Source organism: Haliaeetus albicilla, chromosome 4 (genome assembly GCF_947461875.1).
Source record: "Haliaeetus albicilla chromosome 4, bHalAlb1.1, whole genome shotgun sequence".
NCBI classification, from domain to species: Eukaryota; Metazoa; Chordata; class Aves; order Accipitriformes; family Accipitridae; genus Haliaeetus; species Haliaeetus albicilla.
This window is the reverse complement of record NC_091486.1, coordinates 43,149,211-43,174,775: the sequence shown is the minus strand read 5'-3', so window position 1 is coordinate 43,174,775 and position 25,565 is coordinate 43,149,211. Positions and strand designations below refer to the sequence as shown.

General features: G+C 40.3%; 1 protein-coding gene across 9 annotated transcripts in view; it reads right to left on the bottom strand.

The window, feature by feature from the left end:
* The window catches only part of USP40 (ubiquitin specific peptidase 40), a 40,215-nt gene extending 15,034 nt beyond the window's left edge, over positions 1–25,181 (bottom strand). The window contains exons 1-21 of one of the 9 annotated variants that reach the window (XM_069782167.1): positions 24,927–25,005; positions 24,255–24,352; positions 21,878–22,094; positions 21,280–21,347; positions 20,167–20,280; positions 19,422–19,586; positions 18,698–18,844; positions 14,107–14,250; positions 13,008–13,136; positions 12,389–12,490; positions 11,943–12,050; positions 9,886–10,204; positions 9,272–9,353; positions 8,051–8,222; positions 7,155–7,239; positions 5,916–5,986; positions 4,440–4,759; positions 3,358–3,484; positions 2,545–2,602; positions 1,824–1,877; positions 54–142 (exon numbers count right to left, since the gene is read on the bottom strand). In XM_069782167.1, the coding sequence (XP_069638268.1) occupies positions 54–142; positions 1,824–1,877; positions 2,545–2,602; positions 3,358–3,484; positions 4,440–4,759; positions 5,916–5,986; positions 7,155–7,239; positions 8,051–8,222; positions 9,272–9,353; positions 9,886–10,204; positions 11,943–12,050; positions 12,389–12,490; positions 13,008–13,136; positions 14,107–14,250; positions 18,698–18,844; positions 19,422–19,586; positions 20,167–20,280; positions 21,280–21,347; positions 21,878–22,076 (2,553 nt within the window). In that variant the 5' untranslated portion in view covers positions 22,077–22,094; positions 24,255–24,352; positions 24,927–25,005. Of the gene's footprint in view, positions 1–53; positions 143–1,823; positions 1,878–2,544; positions 2,603–3,357; positions 3,485–4,439; positions 4,760–5,915; positions 5,987–7,154; positions 7,240–8,050; positions 8,223–9,271; positions 9,354–9,885; positions 10,205–11,942; positions 12,051–12,383; positions 12,491–13,007; positions 13,137–14,106; positions 14,251–18,697; positions 18,845–19,421; positions 19,587–20,166; positions 20,281–21,279; positions 21,348–21,877; positions 22,095–24,254; positions 24,353–24,701; positions 25,015–25,058 lie in introns of those variants that run through there. The other 8 variants (XM_069782166.1, XM_069782170.1, XM_069782168.1 and 5 more) reach the window with 8 other exon arrangements.
* Positions 25,182–25,565: the final 384 nt, after the last annotated feature.

Below are 25,565 nucleotides of genomic sequence, written 5' to 3'. Positions count from 1 at the left end.
AAACAAACTATCAAAGGAGCATGAGACTCTTTTCAGTCACAGCACTACTATACCTGAGTGGAAGTTGGAGCTTTCCCATGACACAGCCCTAGCAAGCTTCCCATTTTCAGTTCCGCTTCCTTGACAGTATAATCCTCAGGCACTTCAGGAAGGACAAAACCAATGATGTTATGATGAGAACATCATAAGCTGCTGCTTCCTGAAAATATCTGTTCTATTATGCTGCTCCTTAGAGTAAGATAAAAATGTTCAGTGACATTTAGAGAACTCCACTTCCACAGTGTTTACATCAGATCTGTAAACCTCCTATGATGACAGCAAAGCAACATTCGTATAATGGTTTCTCCCCACCATCCCTTGTATATGGGGCAACAGAAGAATTGAGGTTGGAAGAGATCTCTGTAGGTTGTCTGGTCCAAATCCCTGCTCAAAGCAGAACCAGCTCTGAAGTCAGATCAGTTCACTCTGGGCTTTTTCCAGTCAGGCTCTGAATACCTCCAGGGATGGATATCTCCCAGCCTCCCAGGGCTGCCTGTCTATTGTTTGACCACTCCCAATGTGAATACTGCAAGTCCCCCACCCCCATACCAGCTGGAATTTTCCTTGCTGAAACTTGTGTCTGCTGTCTCTGATCCTTTCCGTGTGCTCCTCTGAGAAGAATCTGGCTCTGCCTTCTCTATAGGTCCATGTTAAGGAGTTAAAGATGGCAATTACTCCTCCTTCCCCCAAGCCTGTTCCTCTTCAGCCTGGAAGAACCCAGCTTCCCTCCTCTTTCCTATGTTCCAGCTCCCAAACCATTGTGGGTGCTCTCCTCTGGACTGGTTCTGGGTTGTAAGGGCTTCTTTCTCATGCTGGGGAGCCCCCCAAATGGACACAATACTCCAGGTGTTGTCTGACAAGCACTGAATGGAGAGGAAGGAATCTCTCCTTGGCTTCCTGGCCATGTTTTACTAATGCAATATATTAGCAAAATAGCAAAGATACAGAAAACACTTCCCAGCAAGCAGAATGCTGATCCACTCTGTTTCTCACCACTGCCCCAATAACGGCAAAAGCAAAGCTGTGGGTCCTTTTCTGCTGAACACTGCCCATCAGGAGCACAGTTATATAGTGACAGGTGGTAGTGCATGCTCGTGTAAACCGAAGAGCAGGCTATGGCATGAACATGTTCCTCCACTCTTATGGAAGCAGAAATCCAGATGTTATTCAGTGGGGTTAATACACCACAGACACAAGCTGCCTTCTCATAGTAAACAGGAACCTAACAGTGCTTCCTTCATCACCACAGGACTCAAGTTTGCTGCTCAAGCTGTTCTGAAATCCAACCTTACACATCAAACTTTAACAAATATATTTAGTCCATTTTGTTTCAGGAAATATAAGTTAGAAACACATGGAACAAGGACTCTGCTTCCTGGAACATCTAGAAATTTGCTCTGTAAATGTATTAAATATGATTCAAAACAGATAATGTAGAGATTTTTCAATTTATAAAATAAATATGGGAAAGAGAATTTTCTGTTAATTCCCACAGTCCTGAAGCATACGGCCAGTGGTCGATAAACAACAGCAGGTATGCTAATCAGTTTTACTCATTAGGGATGCAAGTAACAAAACCAAGCTGAACACTTAAGTTTAAGTTTTACCTTTGTATTGGTACTGCTAGTAAACAGTAAAACTGGAAAAAAAACCCCACACAACTGCTTCAGTTAAGTCTGGAAATCAGTGGAGTTATGTGTGTGTACTTCTCCCAGGAGAGGACAAAGGGAAGCTTAAAGTCTCCCAATTGAACTTGTTACAGAATGATGATTAAATAAATTTACCTGGAGACAAAAGTTTCCCATTTCCACTAACAGGTCTAAGACAGCTGTCATTTGCTGTAACAAAAAGGGCAGGAAAGAGAGATGGATATATTAAGTCAAATAAGAAGAAATTTGGCTCAGAAGTTTAGACAGAGAACATATTTAAGATTAATGACAACAAGTTTATCTTAGAGGCCTCCCTCTGGAGGTATTACATCAAAAGTACAACTGGAGAGAGATTCCTAGAGACTTCATGAACAGTCTTGGTTTCTATCCTTTCAGTGATAGATTACTTTCTTTTTGAAGACAGCTGTTAGCCACAATCAGTAATACTACAAAACCAAGTGCTTCCAAAGGTAAAGGCATCAACAAAAACTTCAAAGAAAGAAAACTGGAGTGTCTTAAAGAAAGAAATAAGGTTAAAAAAAAATTATTCTTCAATTCTGAGTGTAATACTTTAGTAAAGCAACATGATTATTCCTACTAAAACAGCTTCTGAAAAGTAAGAGCTTCATAAAATGTATTTTAATCAAGACTTACACTGATTCATTTTTAAGCTAGGAAAAATAGTAATTTTCTTCAGAATTCGATGAATTTTAAGTCCTTTGCACTCTCCTCCTTTCCCAAAAAACTCCTAACAGCAATGGATTTGCTGTTTTGAACAGACTGATGCAAAAAGCCGGATGCCAGCCAGTAAATTCTAACATTATCAGATCTAAAAGTAAAGCAGCTGAACACTTACCTAGCTCCTCCTCTAGCTGAAACTCCCGTATTGCTTTCATTTTGATATCAGACATCACCTAAAAGAAAGCAATATTAACACCTCTAACACAGGATGCCAGTAACACACCTGCTGTTCAAATGCCAGTCCACAAAAGACAGCCTTCACTTGAAATGCATCCTAGTTATGTTCTTATTCCTGTTAACACTATATACAGCCGAGAATACATTTAACATTATCTTACCAAATATATATAATAAATAAATGTACTGGTATCATAACACATTTGTGGAAATTTTCCTTAAAAACAGTATTCCAAAGAAAAGAAAGTGGTATTTAATATTTGGTTTTACCAGAAGACTAATATTTTACAAACAGTAATTTTGTGAGCAAAACTAAGTAGTACTTCTTATTTTCTGTAACAAGAAATAACTTAAAAAGGCAGAAAAGGTACCAGAAAAGCCCACCCCTTGGGGAAAACCAGCATTTTTTCCTATCCTATGTTGAAAGCAAGAAATAATACTTTCCTCCTCTTTTAGGTTTTGTTTACTGACATAGCCTCAACAAACGTACATTTACAGGACAGTCCAAAGAGAAAATTGTTTCACACTAAAACACACTAATGTAGACTACACTGGTTTAAGCTACCCATGCTACAGTCTTATTACACAGCAGTCTAAGTATCCCAGTAACAGTAACTCTGAGTTGCACACTATTTTCATCACAGAAAAACTTCAGTCTCGAGGCTAAGTCCACTAAATTGGCCCAAGTGCACTGGCCAAGCTTTTCAGGGAAGCAGCCTGTCTTACATCCATGAACAATCAGACTCCTTACTGTTTCAATAGTGGCAGTAATTTTAACATGTTTCTCTTCATCTTGTGTTCTGCAGAAGTTTTTAACTTGGAGCCAGCTGATGTCATATGTAAAAGCAGTCAAATTGCCACTTGACATATTCACGAAGCTGTAAAAATGAGCAGTGCAAAGATGGTCAAAGACAGGAAAACTACACATTGTCTGGGCTAGATTGCTAAATACCAAAGCTCTCAAAGTGATAATGCCTAGGTCATTAAGAGTGATAGCATGTTACAGAGTAAGAGTCAGAGGCCTCAGGCAGCATCCAGGAACCTCTGGGCTGGTTACCGAGTAAACCAGTAAAAACTATGTTTTGGTAACTGGCTTTCAATGGGACTTGAGCTTCTGAAGGTACTTCAGAGTCTAAAGTCATTTTCTGAGGCTGGATTTAAGGCTTCTGGAAAAAATACAGTAAAAGCATACCTAGTTATAAGTAAAAATTTGAGATTTTCTCTCTCTTTCTGCTACCGTATATAAACACAGAAACAGTCCTTGCTGTAGAACCCTCTCACTGCTTGATTTAATCTCAATTTTTCCTTACTGTTTTAACTAGGAAGTCATAATTTAGGTAACGAGCACATAGACGTCTCTGAAAACGGGAACCTAACCTCAGGGCTATACAGTGGGAAACAAAATGAGACCAGAAATTTGCCCCTAGCAACTTCAGATTCAACTGGCAGATTGAGCAGAGCTGCATACTCTTCTGATATTGCTCTGTTCTCTCATCCCACCAAGTCCCTCAGTGAACCACACAGCTCAAGCCTCAGAAATTCAGGTTATGCCAAAGATGTGCCAGCACACTGGGCACAAGTTGTTCTCCCTAGGTTCTTCCCCTTTACAAGTGTAAGTCAAAGGATGTGACTACACGTGCACTTCAAGAGCAAAGAAATATCTAATAGTTGATAAGCATCTGATCTCCAAAACTTAAGATTACATTATCTTGAATTAAAAAGCTCAAAGTGACAAGTAGTTAAAAGAATATATACAGCTAGCATAATTTTAACTGAGCTGATTTTGCCAAAATTGCTTTTTTGTTTAATTAGACTTGTAATCAAAATGGTTACCTCTGGTCATGGCTGTCTAAGATTAGTACTGAGCATCCATCCATCAGGCCAACACCTTTCACTGTTTCCTTCATATCTTCTTCAAGAAAGACTTCCCAGTTCTTGGCTTCTTTATCTGCTCCTGAGCCGTTCTTTAGAATGATTCCTCCTGATGGTGCTAAGGCTCTGCGCAGATCACCCAGTTTTGCGCTGCATGAAAAGACGTGCTGCGATTCTGTGAAATGCTGACCCTTCCCTCCTTCATTATACTCTGCTAAACGAAGAACGTTTATGACCACAGGTTCATGATCAGCACCTGTCATGACCTTTGTTCCACCAACCTGAAGTGAGGAATGCAAGATTTATGCAGTGGTGATCAATAAAATACAGAAAAGACTAGACAGCAATAAATGACAACAATAAAATTACTGAGACAAAAAGATGGACCCTCTCTCCTCATTAGAAATAAACCACCTTTGACCAAACGCCTGCTGAACAAACAACTAGACTAACTCAAGGGTGCTGGGAAAAGAAAACATAATGCTAAGGTCTGTTCCAAGTCTGCATGTATAGTAAATATATCGGTAACAGCAGCAGGGAAACCAGTGGACACTTGGTCTCCATCAGATTAACAGCAGAATTTAGCCCCTCAGGATATTAAAGAACTACCCAAAAGTGTGACTGAAGCAGATCAAAAGAGATTTTAAAATCTGGCCTTTCTGATATTCAACCTAGGCAAAGAATATAGTTCCTTGCTGAAGACAATTTAATCACACAGAAACCTGGAGTAGCGAAGACCATAAGTACAACCAAGACAAGAGTGACTCCGTTACTAGATGTTTTCTTCTGGTTTGGTTTAGGTTTTTGGGGTTTTTTTTGATAAATCAGAAAGAAAATGTATACTTTTACGACAAAACTCTTTTAAAAGTAAAATTTTATTCCATTACAGAGATGGAATAAATGCTGTGTTACATAACCGCTGAGGCAAGTATTTGAAAGTTAAGCAGAAGCCTTAATATTAAGAAGGAAGATGCAACACTAGAAAAGGAGCACAGTATTTCAGGGAGACCATACACAGAAGTAGTCATTGACAGGTCTAATTTTATATATATGGAATGATTCACCACAGGGCATAAGTTTTTGTTATTGCATTGCTATCAACTGATCTCCTTCCAAGAGGCACCAGATGTTTTTAGAATACACTCCAATGTAACTGGCAGTGGATATCTACAGGCACCATCAATCTGACCATATCGCATTCTGTATACTATAATTCTGTTTATAATTTTATCAAGCAGCACAACATACATCCCTCAAGGTCTACGGACAAGCTGTAAAATCATAGTATCCTAGATGAGGCTGAAGAGGTGTCCCCAAAGCTAATGCTGGTATGTCAGTAGCACATCTGCAGAACTGCTCAACATTTCCAAAACTTCTGAAGGGGTAAGATGCAATCTCCAGACACTGACAAGGAGAGAGGGTATTTGGTTCTTTTACCTCTTTTCCATTCCACACAAAGATGTCTGCTCCATCAGCCAGCCCAATGCAATCCAGAGTCAGCTCATCTCCTAAAAAGGAGCAAATCATCAAGTTCTTGCCCCTCCCAAAAGTTGGGTCAGCTGGTAAACTGAAATATGCTGGCACATTCTACTCTGGCTCAAGCATATCATTACAAAAGCTGCTGCATGTTCAGCATTTACAGGGGGTAAGTTAGGGTTCACTCATGTAGCAAGAGCAACACAAGTGGGTACACATCCCTACAGCACTCTCACTGAGTAAAGAGGGCTGCAGCACAAAGGTTTCAATTCAATTTCCCTTGCAAACTGAGGCCCAAGTTAGCAGTTGGCAAAGCTGCTTGGTCAGGATTATCTACATAAAGTTTAAGAGCAAATCAATAGATCTAAAATAAAAAGGTTGGATTTAATAAACAAGTCACATACTGTACATTCCAAGCCCATTCTTTGAAATACTAATGCCCATGCTGCAGTTTCTTTTACCTTCCTACCATAAGTCAGATTCAGATTTTTTTAAGTCACTGTCATTTAAAGAACTGTACTAGTGTCTGGAGGAATATTTACAGCAGCTACGAGTGCCTCTGTATTTTGACATCAACATCATGGAAAGTTGGGTTATGTTCTGGTAGAACCCTAACTTTCTGAAACAGACCACAAAGGCTATAAAATTTTTAAATGGCTGAAAAGGCTTTTGAAGACTAACACCTATAATTGCATAACAATGCAAAGCTGGAGACAGAACTCATGATTTTAAAATACTAATGTACTCTTAATTAATGTACTCTCTATGTAAGCATTTTCCTTTACAAAAATTCCTACTTCAGCTTAGGTCTAATCTACATTTTTCTTTGATGTCACCCTGGTTCCTCTCTTCTACCCTCTCCTCTACCTACTAGGTAAATACTATGAAAGCAAACATCCATAAGCAATCAAGGTCAAAATACAGACTGATGTATTTTTGTCAGCAAATACGTTTAACTTGCATAAGATCTGCAGTCTTACTGCACTTCACAACAAAGATTACATATAAAGGTATCAAAACTCTTCATATTTCACTCATAAAAGTGTCCTAAATAACTTGGCAGTGGACTTGCATGTAAGTTTGAGCTTGAAGAGTGTTCAGTAATACACATCTCCAAGATGTTTTATATATGAAATCCTCGATGTCTGCTGTAAATACAACATATAAGTAACATGGAAGCCTTGTATGTAATAGTCTTACCATCAAGTGTCTGGTAAAGATGCAGTCCTGCTGGTAAAGGCTTGGCAATACTGAGAATCATGTCCCCTTCCCAAGATTCCAACATCTAATCAGGAAGAATTAAAAAAATAATAAGTAGTTAGATATAGATGATAGACAGATAGATATAGATGATAGACAGAGAGCGGGCGTGAGCAACAGCAAGACAGCCGGAGCGGGAGAGCGAGGGGGCACTAGAGCGAGAGGTGGCCAGAGTGGGGGGAGATGGCAAGAGAGAGAGATGGCGCGGGGGGGGGGTGCGAGAGAGAGAGAGGGCACACGAGAGAGGTAGAGCTAGGTAGAGCTACAGAGGTACAGGAAAAGCAGTGTTTCCTGACATTGAGTTAGCTTTGATTTAGATATCTATGAAAAAGCATTTTATAAATTGTCATATTCCTTTAACAAAGTAGAGAATAAATGCAAAGATAACACTTTCAAGAGTTAAGATAAATATTTCTTTTAACTAATTTTCTTTTTTCTTAAACTACTCTGATTATTTCCTTTTAAGGCCAGCTAGCTCCTAGAAAATACAAAGACAAATCTGTCACAAACTGAAATGTTAAGAGTAAGTCTGGAGTTCTGCAAAGTGTCAATCCATGTCCATGTACATGGTGCCCAAATATAAATTATTAGCTTCTGAGAGCTTTAAAGTCTATATAGTTTAAGTTCCGTCAATTTCATGGTTTCTTCAACACTTCGAGAACAGACCTCAAACTAATGTTTCCTCCTGTAAACACATGTAGTTTTTAGCCCCCTAAAACTATATTTACTTTGAAAATTTCTAACTGAGATAAAAATCGCAGCATAAATACATTTGTAAACGTTATTGTGGCTCAAGTAATAATGAAGTGTTTGAGTTCATTTAACATAGGAAATACCTGGAATACTGATTGTCGAAGGTCTCCTAGCGTTTTTCTTCTATCAATAGTCAAATCCGCAACACCCTCTTTCCAAGTAAGTGAAGGATGCAAAGCCCCATTGTGAAATTTATAACATGAGCTCAAATGGAGATGTAAATCAATGCCATTGTTTGCTGAATCCCATTCCGCTCTTTGAAAGAATAACACAATAATAAACCAGTGAATTTAACACCCCAAAAATGGCTAGCTTATCGCAGAGATGTTTCTGTGCAGTTGTCCTGGAACCGATACCCTCATGGCTAAATTCACCGTCACATTCCCCCCTCCATCAAGGGGTATGCAAAGAGGTGCTCAAAGATGACAGTGATTTACATGTTGTACAATACAGAGCTAGTGTAGACATCCTCCACATATGCACTGTAACAGTACGTTCTGTGTGTTTCTACACCTTGCTTCTACCTTTCTAAACAGAATGACAAACTTCATTTTTAGGGATATGGAGACTGTAGTTTTTTTCAGGCTGTGTTCCAGATCAGTACTCTGTTGAAACGCAGACAGAAAAACTGCATGGAAACTGAGTGAGGACAGACACAGCCATGCCTTCCTCCTTTATACCTTTATGCAGTTCTATTAGCTAAACAGAGCAGCAAATATGCCATTTAAAAAATAAAGGAGTGAAATTTGCATAGAGGAGATATATCACACAGGACTTGTGTCTCATGCACGTGTCTGTATTTTGATAGCTTTACTGTGATTCAAGCGTATCATCAGTTCTGTGTGTTCCTCAACAGAAGGAGGAGTTTCAACCAACCTGAATACCACTATCGCTTTCCTCTACGATTCTGGCAAAGGATACCATTTATTTGTTGTTTCACAGTAAAGCAAGTCATTCCCCTTCTCCCAAAGGAGAACTCCCTCTATAAACGTAATTATGATAACATATTCCATCCTCCTTCCAGAATTGCCCTGATTTTCACAAAAAAAGGTACAACTTTAAACTGTAAGTAAGTTTCCCATGAAATTCTGTAGAACACCTAGTTACACCACTAACAGGGAGGCAGGGAACCAGTAGAAGGCAGAATCTGGACATACAAGTTGTACTCCTCAATTAAATCTCTATGACATTGAGTCATTTTAGTATCTGCCGCTACTCAATGAGTTTCTTTCATTTTAAATCACTTTGGAGATCTGCAGATAAAGAATGCTGTTTAAGAGATTGGTACAGTTACATTAATATACCTCTTTTTTTGCAGCTCAGTATTAGCAGCATTCATTTCATTCAGAAGGCGTTCAGGAATTTGGTACCTTGGATTTCCTCGCGCTGCAACAAACAATATAGGCTAGTTTGGCCTCAGCTGCTTAAAATGTGTTTTGGCAAACAATAAAAGTGATCAAGATGAGACATTACAGTAGAGTAATCATTGAAAATTCAGAGCAATAATGTTGTATCCTTTCGTAACAGAGAAAATTAAACCACAAGATGATACAAAGAACAAACAAGTGCTTTTACTTCTTCCCATCAATCTTTCCCTCAGGGAAAATGATACACGAATGCCATTAGCAACAATGTGTATTTGTTTCAGTAGATGTTCTGCTGGTATTTGTGAAGGGTACTAGAAAAACGTTAGTGTCAGCTACAGCCAGTTAACTGGTCACCACCTCCTTGGAGGTAACCTCTGTGTATCTTGGTTACCCCCCCCCCCCTTTTTTTTTTTTTTTTTTTTTCTCCAAATGAGCACTAGAAAGAAAACTGTATCTTCAACTTTTGGAAAGGACAGAAAAGCCCTTTGCCCTCCAGAAAACAAACTGCCAATGAATGAAGCCCCCAGAATATCACAATGAGCTTTGTGTACCTTCAGGCGGTCTTTTTAACTGAGATTTTCGATAAAACAGCATGTAGGCGCTCTCTTTACCCTGAAATTGTTTCTCAATATCCATCTCCTTGATTGGCTGGACCTTTGAATCATTCAGATCAAACCAATGGCGACCAGAACTGTCCCTTAGCCTTGTAGGCTTTTTTTCTGAATGCCACTGGACATCATTCTTCTGAGGAAGGCTTTGGAGACCTTGTCCTTGAGAATCTGACTTAAACAGGAGCTTGTGTTTTTCCTTCAGACCAACCTTATTTTCATCAGGACTGAACTGAAATATGTGAGGATGATTCTGCAAATACTAAAAGGAAAGCAAGGACAAGATGAAGAAGATACTCAGTTTTAAATACAGCAACCTGCATTAGCTACTTCACCTGATTCCTTCTCAAATTGATACACAAACCCCACCCCTTCAAACTCGGTTTTATGATACTTCCTCACATACTTCCTCAGTTTAGACAGAAAACGTAATTCCCCTGCCACCACTTATCTGTCTGATTTTTTTATATGCTGTTGCTCGCTTCATTTCTTATATAACTTCAAACTACCAGGCAAGAAATTGCAAAAGAATTGTTTTCAACCTACATGCATCACTAAGAATTAAATCAGATTAACTTCTGAATTTCAAGGATTGCTTGAGACACTGGAGTCCTTTAAAACACTTCTCACGAGTGCATACTCTCTGTTCCGGGAAAGGTAGCATAAGGAGCGATATTCTATGCCAATCAAAAAGCTTCTGCTTTATCAGACACACAGTACCATCCCAACTTGTGTAGCCCTTTTACATCCACACCCTAGCATCTGCGGCATTGCTCCCTTCTGTATTTACCAGACAGGGATCTTGAGCTCAATTCTGGTCTGCTGAGCTGTACCTTACCCAAATTAATGCTGCTCATTGTGGCAGCTCAAGAACTTAAAACCTACTCGTTCCGTTTCGCCCAGCTTATCCACTCTGTTGTCTACTTTCATTTTAGCGGTATGCAGATACTTCAAACAAGATTAGTGTCCAAATTACACAAAACAAAATCACGGTTCTTGAGAGATGGCGAGGGACGGGTTGGACACCAACCACCCTCCAATCCCCCCGCCAAACTACACAAACCACCCAACCCCCCCTCAAAAAAAAAACCCCAAAACCCAAACAAACAAAAACAACCCCCCAAAAATCTGAATTTCAGTTTCAACCATAATCAGAAACTCATTTGATACTTCAAAAAGTGTAAAACAATTTACAGTTATTTCAATAACGCAAGTATTGCACTGATCAATGTGCTTTTGGTATAGATCCAGCACTTGTGAAAAGTCAGCTTTAGTAATATTCACAATAGCACTCAAAGTTTGAAATCGTTAATACTGGGTTGCTCACAACTTGTTTCTATCACTTCCCTGTCAAAGTCAGAAAAGCATCTACCTCCAGGGAAGACTCACATTCAGATTTCACAACTACTTTTAAGTAATTATTGTGAAAACTCCATTGCTGGTTCTAGTCAAAAAACAGTCAAACATCAATTTTCCACATATCTATAACACAAACGCTCAAGTATTTCCTTAAAGCATTAGAAAATACAGTAAACTACTTGACAAGATTTTACTGGAAGTGTTAACTTTATGGATATGCCCTTATCAACCAAAAAGTGGCATACATTTTCAAAACCTCATTTCTGTTATGACTGTGAAGAGGTACTGTATTTCTTCTTTAATTCTCATCAGTGTTTCTGTGTTCAAGTGGTAGTGGTGTTGTTGCAGCTTCATCCACAGACACAAGTGAAACAAGGTTCAGTAGGTAAGGTTAATTCTTTTATAGGCCAACCATATAGATAGAAAAAAAAAGCTACAAGCTTTCAGGCAGACAATCCCTCTAGAATCTTGTCCATGTTCTCCAGTCTACTAATTTATCTTACAAACCTCTCTTACACGTGCTCTATCTTGCTAGTCCAAGGGCCAGTATTTTCAATTACCATCCTACTGACTATTCAATAGGAATATAAATGTAAAGTTATCTTAACAGTAAAAAACAAACTAACATACATGCATATTACCTTTCGTAATGCTCCATACTGTTTTCGGTATTTCTTATTCCAGGACATCCCTTTTTTCTCCAATAATTTCTGCCCTAATTGATCCACGGGAATTTGTTTAGATTCTTCCTACAAAGAAATACAAAACCAAGGATAATGAAGGCTACAAAAGTCAAGGGATCAACACAAAGAAGCCAATTCTGAAGTGCTTAAATCACTCCTGTTTGTTAATAAAACAGTGTAAAATTCACCTTTTGCAACAGCTTAGGTAAGCAACTTCAGAAATACTCCAAAAAGGGCCATTTTCTGTATGAAGAGCCACTATTAGTATTAGTCAGGTTATGTGCTTCACAATAAGTTCAGAAGAGTTCTGTACAACTAAACCTGCCCACTCTTGCATACACTAACTCCTTCTTCTATGTTCCCAAACATCAATATCAAAGCAATAAACTCATTACATACCATACCTCTGATAAAATCCCTTTCAACACCGCCAATGGATTTTCTACTTCTTTGGCATTTTCATTATCTCTTAAAGCCATATCTTCAATCAGCCTATCTTCTTCTTCCTGTATAAGAAAAATACAAGACTCGCAACTACTGTTGCTTCACACACAACTAGCGGTTTTCGATTATCATCTGTACTAACATTAGCATGCACAATTTAGAAGTGTGAAGGAAGTTCTGATAAGCTACCTCTGCCACCCGCTACTGACTGTATATTGTCATACAGAATATCCACTATCATTTTTTTTTAACAGAAAAAGCATTTGCATTATTTACAGCCAGCCAGCGTCATCCACTAAAATAACTGTGCTAGTCTTGAGCAAAGATATTAATTAATTTGGGACAGAAAAAGTGAGCCCAGTAAAGTGAGATAGTTCAGCAGATTGGAAAGCTAAAATTTGCAATAAAATTTTGATAGAGAACACATACTGTGGAAAACTAGCCTTCTCAATGAGGTAAGAGACCAAATGCCTCGCTAAAATATTCATTAGTTTGGATATACGTTTCATCCACTAGCTCTTAATATCTTTCTGAAAAATGAGACATATCAAGCAAGGAAGAAAAACCTTTAGGACTTACTTGTAATTGCCAGTTTCCCAATTCATCCACATCTCTGATATAAACATGATAGTGTCCTCCATAGCAGCCACCTTTATGTATAATAACAGAGAAGAGCTCATACATGTACTCTGAATCATCCATTTCAGTCTTTAAAAAGAAAAACAATAATAGTAACAATAATATATATCAGTAAGTCTTTCATACAAGGACAGTTTTACACCATCAGCATAGCTTCAGATATTTCTCACTGTGCATTTGCACATGCAGAGACTGAAATGGCTTTTCAGCGCTGGGGAACACAAGTACAGACTGACATAAACCATGGACCAAGGCACAGGCTTAATTAAGCAACTTTTTAAGCATGATTCTGAACAATATTAGAAATTCAAAATTTAAAATAATGACATACTGATGAAAATAATAGAACAGCTCAACCTGCTTGTTCATAACCAGGCTTAATTTGCTTAAAAGACTAGAGAAAAAACAAGCAACACATTTATATACACAAACCAAATGAAGGGGGGAAAAAAAAAAAAAAAGACTTCCTCAAATGCAAACACTGAAAAATTTCCAAGCTTGCACTGCAACATTTCGATCAGAAAAATTTCTTTTTCAAGAACAGTGCCTCTATTAAGTATATTCTTTACATATTTTAAGGATCAAAAATTGGCATCAAGCACTGGTATAGCTCAGTTTATAATCAAAATACATATATATAAATGCAAAGACAGATTCCTAAGAAAAATGAAATAACTACAGGCACATGAAACATATATAGCAAAATTTATACATGACATTATCAGATAATGACAATACAAAAATGAATTTCAATATCCAGGTGATAATCTTCCTTTCAAACAAATATCAGATTAAGTTTTAGGTCATTATTATACCCTTTCCCCCTGTATAGCTACAAGGTATTTCCCACTCAGTTAGAAAGTGGTCTTTCAGAAACAAATTGGAATTCCAAAAAGTTGGAATCGGGCACAGAGGAGAACCCTACAAAGTTTCTTGAACACCTTGCCCTGACAAAATGCAAAATAAAAGAGAACTTGGCCTTGAGATATAGGTTCTCTGCTGAGTATATAGAAACTTTAACAAATGTAACAGTACAAACCTGCTCACAAAAAGGCCTCAGATTTATCTGGATAGGGAATGTATAGCAGCTCGTTTCCTTGTATCGTTCACACTTCTCAAAGTCAAAGTTAAATCTCAGGAGAGAAATGGTGAGAAAGGGCGGCAACTTGCGTAGTTTAGCAGACTGTAAAATGATTTTAAAAAATTTTAAGTACAAAGTTATACACAACAGTGGTTTCCACCTTGCTGTGGTCAACTCTTTATTTTCCAACAAAGCTTCGTCATAACCAGGCAGACATGATCTGTGTTTTCATTTTTAAAATGTATTCCCTAATTCTCAGTTTCCCTACCAACTAGACATCCTAAAAGTAATCAAGATCCTTCCCCTCTGTTAAGACCTACACCTTCACTGCATGGTGATGACCAGACCCATGCTTTATCCTCCTACAGAAAACAAAGGAGGACATTGCTGAAATGCTAGTCAGTAATTTCATTTCCATAGCTCACATGTTCTCTGTGAGAGGATTTTCTTGAATTTTATACTAAGAATCAACTGCTTCAAACCCCTGGGTTTGTGCTTACCCATGAAGTCAGACTGTACAGCATCTTCCCAGCAACCTTGCTCTTGGCCCCTTGCACAGTACCTGCAACCACCAGTCCCACAAAGACCCTGAGAGCCCAGAGAAAAAAGCACAAACACTCAACTGCTGCTGAACAGCAGGTGCTGCAGAAGAGCAACACAGCTTCGTTGTAGCTTCATCATTCTCAGATGAACAGTGGGGCACTCAGCATCTGGCACAGGCCCTGAAGCCACCCCTCAAAAAAAAAAAAAAAAACAACCAACCAAACAAAAAACAAACAAACAAACAAACAAAAACCCCCAAACAACACCACTACAAATGAAGCTCAGACTACAAATGTAGCCTACATGCTTGCTTCTGCTGCAAGGAAATGACCTCAACTGAGGCTGGGGCTATTACTCTTCTGGCCCCTCCTGGTCATCTTGTCCAAACACAGCATTTGTAGATCACCTTAGGTTTATTCCAATGACGTTTGAGGAGTTTCCCAGTTCTCTGGGGTTGTGTGACCCCAAGTACAGGTCAGGGCTCATACAGGCACAGTGTTTTCAAATGCAGAAGTCAGAAATGATCCTATCTGTAACACAACTAGCTCTGACAGGTGTGTATTGTCCAGAAAAAGAGATCACTCCCACATGTATTTTGCAGCCTGCTGCTGAGTGACTGCTGGGCTGCCTCCAAGTGCAACAGAAACAGTCTGAAAAATGTCACCAGATTATATCACAGTGGCATTTTGCTTAAGATCTGCCAGGCTGCTTGAAGAAAAGGGCCTTGACCAAGGTCTGTGGGCTACATACGGTAAACAAGGACAATGCTGTGCCTAAGCAGCATGGGGTAGATATATCCTGGAAGACCCTACAGACAGCCACAGAACAACTAAGCAAGGGTTAAAAGTCTCCCTCATTTATATGGGAGAGGACCTTCAAGGCAGGAAAGCCAACATAATCTGTTTTATTAAGGAAGAATATTAATCAAGATTGAACAACTTGGTGTGAGAGAGCATCAGGAACCCTGGTGCAAAGCAAAACCAATCGTCTTGTATCACCTCTGAATGTAAGTGTAGATTCAATGAACACACTTCTGAGCCTTTCCAATATTTCCACCCAACTCTCCATTTGAAGAGCCATACCAGAGAGCCTCCCAGGAACATACCTATGGCTTAAGAAACTCTCTGAATTAGGTAATTCATTTGTGCCAATTGCAGAGACTACTTTGCAGAGCTTAGCGGCACAAATGATTTTGCATGCTCTTCCAAGTTTAGGGTGAAAATCAGACTGTACAATTAAAATCTGATAAAGTTCTAGAACACTGGATTCTTCAACTACTAAATTCCCTAGAGGCCAAAACAAAAGAGGGCAAAGAAGAACATCCAAAGACTCACAGTGTACTGAAGAAAGGGAGGAATGGAGTGAGTAGGCATGGGCCATATTGTCTTTGAAACAGGCTAGGTGTGGGCAGGTGGTCGCATTGTTAGGCAGCTGCCTTCTTAACGCTACCACCAAGCCTAGAGTGACTCATATGGCACCTCACTTCCTGTCAGTGTTGACTCTCACCATGGTCTGCTGTGATCAAGTGCATCATGCCAGCAGGGTCACAGAGCTACAGGCAGCAGTCATGCTGACACAACATCCCACCTTCCTGCTACAGCCTTCTAGCACAGCCCCTCTCTTGAGGCTGTCCATTCATACCCTGGTATCCCCCAGCTATGTGATTTCTTACCCAAGTTCAGAGTTTGCACCATCTTCTTGCATGGATGACCACGTATGAAAGGAAAGCAGCTCTTATCTCACACTCCCTTGAACCCAGCAAAGTTGAACTCAAACAAGCCCTTATAACCAAGCCACACAGAATCCTAGAATGGTTTGGGTTGGAAGGGACCTTAAAGATCATGTAGTTCCAACTCCCCTGCCATTGGCAGGGACACCTTCCACTAGACCAGGCTGCTCAAACCCCATCCAACCCAGGCTTGAACACTTCCAGGGATGGGGCATCCACAACTTCACTGGGCAACCTGTTCCAGTGCCTCACCACCCTCACAGTGAAGAACTTCTTCCTTGCCTCTAATCTAAATCTACCCTCTTTCAGTTTAAAGCCATTACCCCTTGTCCTATCACTACATGCCCTCGTAAAAAGTCCCTCCCCGGCTTTCTTATAGGTTCCCTTTAGGGACTGGAAGGAGGCACATGAAGCACTGGCAAATGGTTCTGAACTCCTGAGTCACTGATTAATTTCACCTGTCCTCAGCTTGCCTTTGCACCCACTCGCTTCCACATTAAGGGTGCTGCAAGGTTTGGATTGCAGTCATCCTGCTGCAGAAGAGAGTCACCACAGTAGGCCAAAGAGCTTTGCTGTTGTGAAGATGACAGAATACGTCAGAGTGCCCTAACACCTATGTCTGTCTCCCCTTTACAAAAAATAGTGGGAATAACAGGAAAAAGGAGCAACTTTTTATAAAAGACTTACAACATGAAAGAAGAAACCCAAACACCACTTGTATTATTCTGGAGAAATGCAATTCAAAGACCTACAACTCTCATAAAGCTCTCACTGGGCTGCCCTTCCCTGGCCCTGCCTGAGGGGATGGATGAGAACACTAATAAGAAGCCTTAAATTCAATTACTATGTTGGGAAAACCAGTCCAAACTGTCATAAACCAACAAACAGGGACAAGCTGTCAGCACAAGGATGGTGCAGGCTGCACTGGCATACAGTGACCGGTGTTATCAGACACACCACCATTTAACAAAGCACTTGGGGTCACATACACAATTCCTCTGGAGGATACTAATACAGACAAGTGTCAAGCATCTGAACCTTTCCCAAGGTGCCCAGGGGTGAAGGCAGGGAACCAGGCCAGAAAAAGGAATACTTCAGTCTGGTTGTCCCTGAGTTCCTGGGGACCACTCTCAATGAACATCACAGGCTTAATGTCAAGAGTTCTCCATTGAACACTGAGGAACTCCAATGACTCAGCACAGAAGGGTCACAGCATTTGGCTTTACAAGTATTTTTTTAAAAAAACAACTCAAACCCAACAGTTCTCGCCCATAGCTGAGCACAGATCAAAGCAGCAAATCATTCACTAGAAGGTTATGACAAAGCAGCACAACTCAACATAAACCAATCAGCTTCATTCAAAAGCATCTTCAAGCTACTGCCTGAAGGAGAAGACTCTCCCACAGTCTGTACTCTGACCACAGGAACATGACTTTGAGGCTTTGCTGTGCCTGGATTTTTATCCTCCTCCTGCCTGGCCTCTCAGATGGAAGGAGACTCCTGGTGGTGCCCATGGGTGGAAGCCACTGGCTTAGCACGCGACAAGTCGTTGAAAAGCTCAGTGAGAGAGGACACGAAGTGGTGGTGGTTATACCAGAAGTAAGCTGGCAGATGGAAACGACACAAGCATACACGGTGAAAACATATCCAGTGCCTTACACATTAGAAGAGCTGGATGGTTCCTTACATGAATACATTCTTACTGACCTGAAGGCTCTAGCACTACAGAACATATTGAAAACACCTACTAAGGTGTTAATTTATCAATGCAAGAACCTGTTTGGCCTCAGGGAAACAATGCAAAACCTAGATCAACAGATTCAACTGTGCAAAGCAATAGTTACTCATTATTTTTCTCTATCATTTGCGTTCTTCATGAGAGAATTTCCATAGTTTTCTTCATTACATGGACCTGTTTATCTTTTTCGTCAGGGTCTAGCTTATCTTTTAGCCTATCTTCTGAAATGTCCAAAGCCAGGTGCCCATAGAGGTGTGTGAATAAGGCAATACTCTCGAAACCACATGCCATCCCATCCACCATTGTCTAGATTAAAGACTGCAACAACATTCAAGTTAAGAAATCAAGAGTCACATGAGCTTTTCTTGACATAGTTGCTGAGGTTTAAAAAACAGGTCAGATTTTGGCATCCTCTTGTTATATACTGTCTGATTAAAGACACAGATTTTTTTATTTCTGTGTCAGAGGGCAGACACAGCAATGTAAACAAAGTTCCTAACTGTCAGCAGACTGAACACTGAGAATCACCAATGCATTACCTTTGAAGCTTCGACAAGTTTATCACAGGCTCCACATCGATACAAGTTCTCATTTTCAAAGTACTCCTCTTCTACATACATGTTCCACAGGGCCTCCTCCAAGCCAGCTACACCTTTTACTGCTACTGTTAAGTCTAAGAAATCTTCCTATGCAGAAGTACAACAAAAAAATAAGGTAGTAAGCTCACAGTACATTAGAAAGATACTCATCCCATTCACCACAGCAGAAACAAGCATTCATTTTGCTTTCATTGCTGATGGGGAAAAACCTCCATATATCCACAGAAGATAAATTAATTTAAAAACAAAACAAAACAAAAACACCACCACCAAACTTTTTTTAAATTACAAAGAGCATAAAAGACTGTAAAAGTATGTTTTACTGTTGTTACCCCACTGTTCAGCTCTTTGCCAACTACATCTACTAAAGGCAACGCTTGCCAACTCAGAAGATGCAACAACACTTACGTTTTTTACCTCTGAGTCACAGCCTGATGTAGGTGGTTTAGGAAATGCCAGCCAAGACTTAACAACAAAGTCACACGTAATTTTCACGTTTTCAAGTCTGCAGCACTCTAACCAATACACACTACCTAGATTCAACAAGACCACCAGTGACACGCAAGTAAGATGTCACTATTTTTGGAGTTTAAAAAAAAAGAACATTTAAAGTATCCTCAACAGGCTGAACAGAAACCCCTCCTGGAAAATAGTTTGGCTTTACCTGTCTCTCACTGATATTCTTGCACTCTTTACAAACAATCTGGTTGACAACAATCCCATGGTACAATCGCTTAATAAGGTCATGACCCGAAGTCCCCACAAGGGAAGTTTCCAAAGCACTGAACAGAATCCGATTTAATTCCTGCACATCGTGCTGCCTCATTTCCTGCACGATAAAAAAAAACAAACTTGAAGAAATAAAATAGTGCCATCTGCTTTGCTTATTGTTTAAAAACAACATGTATTAAGTGTGACAAAGACAGCTGCCTCAGTGACTACCCATGTATTTACTACCTTGAGTAGGAAATTACTACCTTTATTATTACTTGTTATTCTTAATTTAGATATGGTTTCTAAGTAGCTACTATAACCCACATAAGACACTTTCACTTGGGTAGATTTAGACTAAGATGAGTTACACAGTTCAATTTAGGTAAGAATCTAAGTATTTGAGGACAAGAACCCTAAGTACTGTTGGAAAAATGTTCCTGTAAAAACAAAGAAAAAGCTACTGAAATTGTATCTAACAGAACTGTTTTCTTCTGTTACTTGCTGTAAACAATTGGCATGTATTTCATGTGGAGATACAACAGTATACAACAATAGTTGACCCAATTCAATGCTTTCTCCACAGCTTGAAGTATTTCAAGATATTTCTTAAATGTCAGACATAAAAAAAAAAGTAAAAATCATCTCCATTCAGGAAAAAGTTTATCAATGATACTGTCACTGATGGTGATTTGTACCTCATGGCTGTTCCACCCGAAGCTCTCAGTAAGGTCTGTTGTAGATGCAGCCTGCTGGTCCAAGAGCAGAAGCTGAGCGAATAACCGTTGAAGTTGTAACGGAATTATTCGAACCTAGAAATAAAAACCAAATATACCCAGAAGATCAGAAAAAGTCTTCAAACCAATCATTTAAATAAAAATAATTTAGTACACCACCACTGTCTATGGCTTTCATAACACAGGTTACTCAATTCACACCAAAATATCAGTCAGACTTGGTTCCCAAAAATCTACAGTGCCTCACCTTACTCAGCAAATACAGTCATGGAACATATGTTTTGTGATAAAGCAAAACTGTACAGATTAAAATTAAGCCATCACCATCATAAAAAAAGACAACTTCCTCTGATATTTTCCATAATACTAAACCCTAAGAACTCAGCTACAAGACATCATGACATACAGATTTAATGTGTGCTACTCCTTGCTCAGTAAAGGGTGTTTGGTGGTGGGGTGGAACGAGATGGGAAGGAGAATGGTTAATATCAGTAAGCTTAATCAGCTACCTATATTTATCTTTGACTTACAAAGAAAAAAATTTTCCAAGCCACCAGTTGTGTCACTTTAACCCAAGAACTAAAGAATGCAATTCTGTAGTCAACTTTAGTAAGCACTTTTTAAACAAAGCTTAAATTCCAGTCCCATACCATCCTGTGCACAGATGGGCTGTTAAATCTTCAGAGAGCCTCAGTGCAGTCATTTAGGCTGCACACATTTACTTTTTTGTTCCTGGACACAAATAAGTCAAAACACTGTAGCTTGAATTACAGAAGAGAAAAATCTATACGAGAACTGTACAGAATTTGGGATTGCTCCTGCTCACCTTGAAGACAAAATTATCTCTGCTATCAATTTCAGCAGAGACAGGCTCAATATTTTACTTCTGAAGCAAACACTTATGGCACTGAAAACTTACAACTGTGTGAAAAATCAAGTATCAGCCAACCAAACTGCCTTGCAGTATCAGAGTTAGGCTTTCATTCATTGCCATAAGAAGTTTCATGTGAATTGAAACAATGTTCTTCCAAATCAACACTCAGCAGTGACTAATGACAAGAAAATTTTAAATACCTTTGCATCTGGTTTACTGCTATCATCCAGAGACCCAAGTTCTTCAGGACCTAGAGAGAACAGCGCCTCTGTAATTGTAAAGAAAAATGCCTATTTAAAAAAAGACAACATTCCCTCTTTGAAGATTAACTGTATTTTAGCTGTCAAGCATTATGATACTATTCTTTTTGGCAAATTAAGACATTAAACAACCTTTCTGAACATCATTCATCCTTGCAACTGGTTCAAGCTATAAAAATAAAGCAGAAGTAAGCATGAAGGTGTTTAGATGGTAAAATATTTTTTCAGGAATTGTAGTGGTTGCATTAAAAAAAAATGAATGACACTTTACAGACAGCAATAACCTCTCTTATTTACACAAACTGTAACCACGCACCTGTAAGAAAAGGTAACATTTACAATACTTACATTTTGTGCAGAAGTGATGATACTAATTTTACAGACCAATAGCTCTGAATATTCTGTAATAACTTATTTGAACTGAAGTAAACTGTTCTTGAAAACAATGTGTTTGTCACGTTTCTTTAATAAATAACTAGAAATGCAGATATAAAATATCAATTCCAACATTATTTTAAGAAGATTTTGAACACATTACCTCTAAATTCAGGTGTGAAAAGCAGAGTCTGCAGAAGGGAATTGAGGTAGCAGGTCCCACCCTGATTTTTGATACCACTTAGATTGGTGAAATCCCTGGGAGGCGGAGGCTCCAAATCTCTGGGCTTTGATTTCTTCCCTTTTCCAAAATGATTGTTTGAAATAAAGGAAAAATCCTCTTCAAATAAGTCCCCAAACATTGTGAAGGCAAAACAGTCCTTTAAAAATATAAAATAATCTATTTACTATAAAAACCGCAATTGAATCCACCCACCTCTAATCCTCCAAGATGAGCCTTTCATCCATGACTGACGAATTTATTTATAACTTTTTTTTGTCTTATGCTGTTCATTCTAAAAGTGAACGTCAGATCCATATAAAAGGGTGCGCTAATGTAACAAAAAGGGTGAATTAAAAGCATTTATGTTAGCACAGGTCTGAACAGACTTTTAACTAGAACCAAATACATCACATTTCAACTTTGCATCAGCAAAAACATGCATGGCAAAATAAATACATCCTTCTAAACATGCATAATCAACTAGTGTTCAAGCTGCCCAGCTTCCTGCAGGAAAGGTATGTAAGGCCTCTCAAACTCATGAAAATCCCTGCGCTGCCTCTCAAAAAAAATCCACGTGCACAAGTAACCTGTCTCTAGTATTGGCCAGTTCAGATGGGAAGAGTGCAATAAATAGTCAAAAATACAGTGATATTTTATGAAAATATTATCCTTGCTTCCAGATGTTCAAGCTGGAAACTCAATGGCAACTAATTCTTCTTATGGAAATTTTTTCAGTCCTTCTTGGAAACCTTACAACCTCTTAGCATGTCCCAGGACTCCAAAAGCTAGCTCACTTTTGTTTTGTACTTGTCACCCCATAATTTCATTTGGTATGCTGTAGCTCTTGCATTAACAGTGAGTAATCAAGGAGTTATACTGAAGCAGTGAATAATCATTCCTCTATTTACCTTCATTCCATGTGCAATTTTACAGATCTTTATCATATTCCATTCAGACATCTCTTCCAGACAAAAGCTTCCACAAAGATGTATTTACTCCTACTACAGAACTTGTCCCTTATCTTCAATTATCCTTATCTACTACCTCTGAACCCCTTAAACTTCTTTATCTGCTTCTGAGATCAGAGGACCACATCTGCCTACCATGTTCAAGATGTGCGCAAATCATGTCCTTCTATAGCTAATTAATAATGCTCTGGTTTGCTCTTTTTTGTACAACTGCTGAGCACTAAACTACTTTTTTTTTAAGCAACATATATTATTACCCCAATTATCACTCCTGTGTGTTCACTTCAAATCCGACCACTATACATACACTTTACAGAAATACGTGTGTATATATAACTGTAAAGCTGTGATCGGCTCTGCCCCATGCTACACCTCTTTGGACTCACCTACAATGAATATCATCTGCTATTGTTTCATTCAGCGGCCTGTTAGCATAAAGACTTTAAAGCTTCACTGATGGCACTTGTCTTTAGTGCAATGTATCAGTCGACTTCACAAGAAAAATTAATCATCTCAGCATTTGCTGTTTATTGCTGACAGTTTATGATACACTGAATGCAGACCCTAGCAAAAGTACAGAGAAACTCCCCTCTGTAATGGTTGACCTTTTGTTTCCTATCTTTTAGCTAATCATTTAATCAAGCAACAACTTTCTTCTCCTGTGTCAGCTTAATTTCTTTAAAGGCTTTCAGTGGCAAAAGTTGTTGAATGCTTTTTGAAAATCCAAACGTAGTCGACAGCTCCCCATTCAACCAACTGGTAGTTCGTCAGGCATTTCCTAAAACTTTCTATAAAATAGCATTACATTAAGCCCATTTTAGTCCTTCCCAGAATAGAGCAGTTTTTAGGCAAAAGGCTATGCTCAGAGCAGCTGACTATGAAGCAGCATGACACTCTTCACTCTGCTTGTGCTATAATGCTTCTTCACCACTTCACACAATAGATATCCCCTTATAAATCCTCACAAAATAAAATAACATGGCTGGAAATACTTCTTAACGAACAGAGATAGGAAAGAAATAACTTTGATGTCTTTGTAGGTTTTTCTCCTCTGAATGCAGCTCTTACACCTTGACTGCCTAAAAAAGAAAAGTCTGTAAAGGTCCCACCGCTCCTACTTCAAGAAGTAAGTACTAGGTTTAACACTCTTTCCAAACTGTCTCACAGCCTTCATTCATTTTTCCAGTTAGACCTGCTGCACGTTAGCATTTAACCATTCAAAGATGATGACTATTCCTATTTTCCTCACCCAAATGCACAATAGCTTGCTCCTAATAGGTTTCTTCATCATAAAAAAAGCACAAATCTAGAAGACAGCAATCATCTTACTGACAGTCTGCTGTACCCACGCACCACTCCAGAGAAGCACTTCAGCAGGACAGTGCCAAATCCTCCCTCATTCCTTATTTCTGGATCCTCAAAGCACTGCTGCTAGCAGCTTCCCTCCCTGAAAAATCATACAGCAATATAGATTAGAATGAATATCTGGATGCAGTAACATAGATTAGAACAAAACTCTGGATGACGTCTCTGGTCCAACACCCTCAAAAAGCATCGCTTATTAGGGCCTTGCCCTGCCAAAGTCAGAATGACTCCATGAAAGGAGATCCCCAAACCCCTCTAAGCCCCTGCGCTCTATTCCTTATCTCTGATGGGAACTTCCCACGCTGTAACTTGGGTCTGGCACCTCTCATCCTACCCCACTGCACCCCCGGCAAGAATCAGGCTGCGCAGATGCCCCCTCCCGACAGCAGTACAGTCTCCACCTCGCTTTCCCTTCTTCAGGCTGAACTCACCCGGCTCCCCCTGCCTCTCTCCACCTCCCACACGCTCCAGTCCCAGAGCCCCCACGGAGATGGGCCCAGTCTTCAGAGGCGGTCTCACCGGTACCGAAGAGAGGACGAGAACCGGTACCCTGGGCCTGCCACCGGTACCCTGGCCCTGCCGCCCGCACCCCGGCCGGCCCGCAGCGCCGGGGCTGGCGGGGCACGGCTCCCCAGCCGCCGCTTAGCCCGACTCACCCCTCAGAGCCAGCACCCAGAGCCGGGCCGGCAGCTACCGCCACGGCCCCGCGGCCGCCGCCATCTTTGTTGTGGCGCCGCGCAAAGCACGCTGGGACCTAAAGGCCTCCGCCGCTCCGGGACTTCACGCACCTGGCCAAGTCCCGGAGAGACAACAGCGGCACGCCCTCGCTCTGTGGAGCGAGGGACGCCTCCTGCAAGGAGCGGGAAGGAAGCGCCGGGCACGGGAGCCGATGCGAACCGGGGGGCGGCCGGCAACGCGGCCGCGCACAGCCTGCTGGGAGTCGTAGTGCGGCGCCGGAGCGTCACCGCGCTGGCGGAGGGGGGGAGCCGCACTGCCCGCTGGGAAGGCGTGCCTCCCCGCAAGGCCTTCTGGGGGCTGTAGTTTCCTGGAGGCCGCGGTGGATGGTGGGAGTCAGCCTGCTGGGGGCGGGGGGGCAAGGGTTGCCGTGGAGACCCCGGGGCCTGCGCGGCCTCGCCAGGCTGAGGGCCTGGAGGAGGCCCAGCCTGCCCCGGCCCAGCTTCTGCTGGGTGGTGGACCTGTTGGGGGAGGAGACCAACACTTCACCATGACCGAGACGTCTCAGGCCACCACCAGGGACAGGCCCTGCTGAAGCCTTCCAAAAAACATAGCCAGGG